The sequence below is a fragment of the Tribolium madens genome, unplaced genomic scaffold (assembly GCF_015345945.1).
Source record: "Tribolium madens isolate multiple individuals breed KSU strain unplaced genomic scaffold, Tmad_KSU_1.1 Scaffold_11;HRSCAF=98;Tcas5.2_LG3b, whole genome shotgun sequence".
Taxonomy (NCBI): Eukaryota; Metazoa; Arthropoda; class Insecta; order Coleoptera; family Tenebrionidae; genus Tribolium; species Tribolium madens.
This window is the reverse complement of record NW_025400975.1, coordinates 8,770,234-8,772,101: the sequence shown is the minus strand read 5'-3', so window position 1 is coordinate 8,772,101 and position 1,868 is coordinate 8,770,234. Positions and strand designations below refer to the sequence as shown.

At 29.8% G+C, this 1,868-nt stretch overlaps 1 protein-coding gene across 1 annotated transcript in view; it reads left to right on the top strand.

Annotated features, from left to right (window-relative positions):
* Window positions 1-595: 595 nt before the first annotated feature.
* The window catches only part of LOC123015850 (JNK-interacting protein 1), an 11,122-nt gene continuing 9,849 nt past the window's right edge, over window positions 596-1,868 (top strand). The window contains exons 1-2 of the mRNA XM_044415876.1: window positions 596-725; window positions 821-1,026. Of these exons, the coding sequence (XP_044271811.1) occupies window positions 643-725; window positions 821-1,026 (289 nt within the window). The 5' untranslated portion in view covers window positions 596-642. The remainder of the gene's footprint in view (window positions 726-820; window positions 1,027-1,868) is intronic.

Here is a 1,868-nt window from a genome sequence, read left to right as displayed (position 1 = left end):
TGCTCAAATTTTAGAAGTCAAATGCAGTGCTCTCAAAATTTTTCAAGTTTTTGAAACGTAGACATTTTTAAAAGTTTTAAAAAGAAAAAAAAGTTTAATATTTAAAAAATAAACTCTGTTTTCCTCATAAATTAAACATTCAAAATAAATTAAAAGGTATTTTTAATTTTTTCCAAAAATGTTTCTTTCTAGAATTATTAACCACCAAAAGGGCTAGAACAGAAAAATTAATTTTATAAAATTCAACAAAAAAATACTGAACAAGATGATTTTTTGCACTGGGCGAAAACTTGTCTTGGTTGTAATTCGTTTGAGCCACTCTGTATAATCTGTCTACAGATTTGTTGTTACTATTGTTAAATCTTGAGATGGGAATCACTTCGTTGGTTGACATAATGAAATCCTTTAGCGATAAGCTTCATTAATTGAAGTCCTCTTGCGCGCACAATACGACTAAATTATCATCCATCCAGCATGAAGTTGTCCTTGTAATCTAATAAGACTGCATCATTCACCAAATCTGTGATTATTTAACGGCTAAGTAAATTATCACAAAGGCTAAAGATACGCAAGACAGGAGGAGCAACAGGCGCAGAATCGCTTTCTCACCCCGAATCAATACTTGCGGGGTTGAAAATAAACATGGCTGATAGTGAGTTTGAGGAATTTAGACACAGTTTTGAAAAACTAACATCGCACAGTAAAAATCCAGCACCGTTTTATTCGTAAGTACCAATTGCCAGTGTTTTATAAAAATTGAAAGACAACAAGGGTTTTTTGGTCAAGTCTCGAGTATTGATTTCACTTGACGTTTTTAAAGCTTAGTTCATGATGTTGTCGTGGATGAAGAATCGCCCACGTCTTCCAAGAGCGACCCCGAAACAGACTGTGATATCGCAGAGGAGACGAGACTTTCGGGCTCCTCCACAAGCGACAAGAAAGAACCTTCGAGGAGTACTCCGATTACTCCTTGGACGGGAGAACGGCGGAGGAGGAAACTGCCCGAAATACCGAAAAATAAGAAACGTAAGTGGGAATTCACAAGTACATAACACTTCCGGTTCCGACATTGAAGAAATGAATTTTTAACATTCTAACTTTCTTACAAAAAATTATATTAAACAATCAGAAATATATTCGAGATAAATTAAGCACAATTTACCTCTATTACAAGCATATTTCTTAATAATTTAATATATTTTTTAAATATTAAACTTTTCTTTCTTTTTAAAACTTTTAAAAATGTCTACGTTTCAAAAAATTGAAAAATTAAAAATTTTGAAAGCACTACATTTGACTTCTAAAATTTGAGCAATTTCTGAAATAAAAAAATAGAAATATGGGATTTTAAGATTGTTATAATTTGTTATTCAAAGATCGTAAGATTTTAAGATTCTTCTGTAAATTCAGTTTTACTGTGAAATATTGGAAATATTTAAAAAATTTCTAAAATTCAAATAAATATAGATTCCCCTTTTAGAAATGAAATCTGAAATATTAATCTAAAAATGTTAGGTTCCAAACTGCGAAGGTTTGAACTATCGAGATTCCAAGATTCTTCTTTATTTTCTATAAAAAAAATTATTATAGATCTTAAACTTTGTTTGCCTCATAAATTAAACATTCAAAATAAACTAAAAGGTATTTTTTATTTTTTTCTAAAAATGTTTTTTTCTAGAAGTATCAACCACCAAAAGGGCTAGAATGGAAAAATAAATTTTATTAAATCTAACAAAAAAAATACTGAACAAGATGATATTTTGCACTGGGCGAAAACTTGTCTTGCTTGTCTTTTTCTTATAATTAGGAGAATGCTTCATTTTCTAAGTAAAATAAAACAAATTACTTTTATGAAAACACTTTTTTTC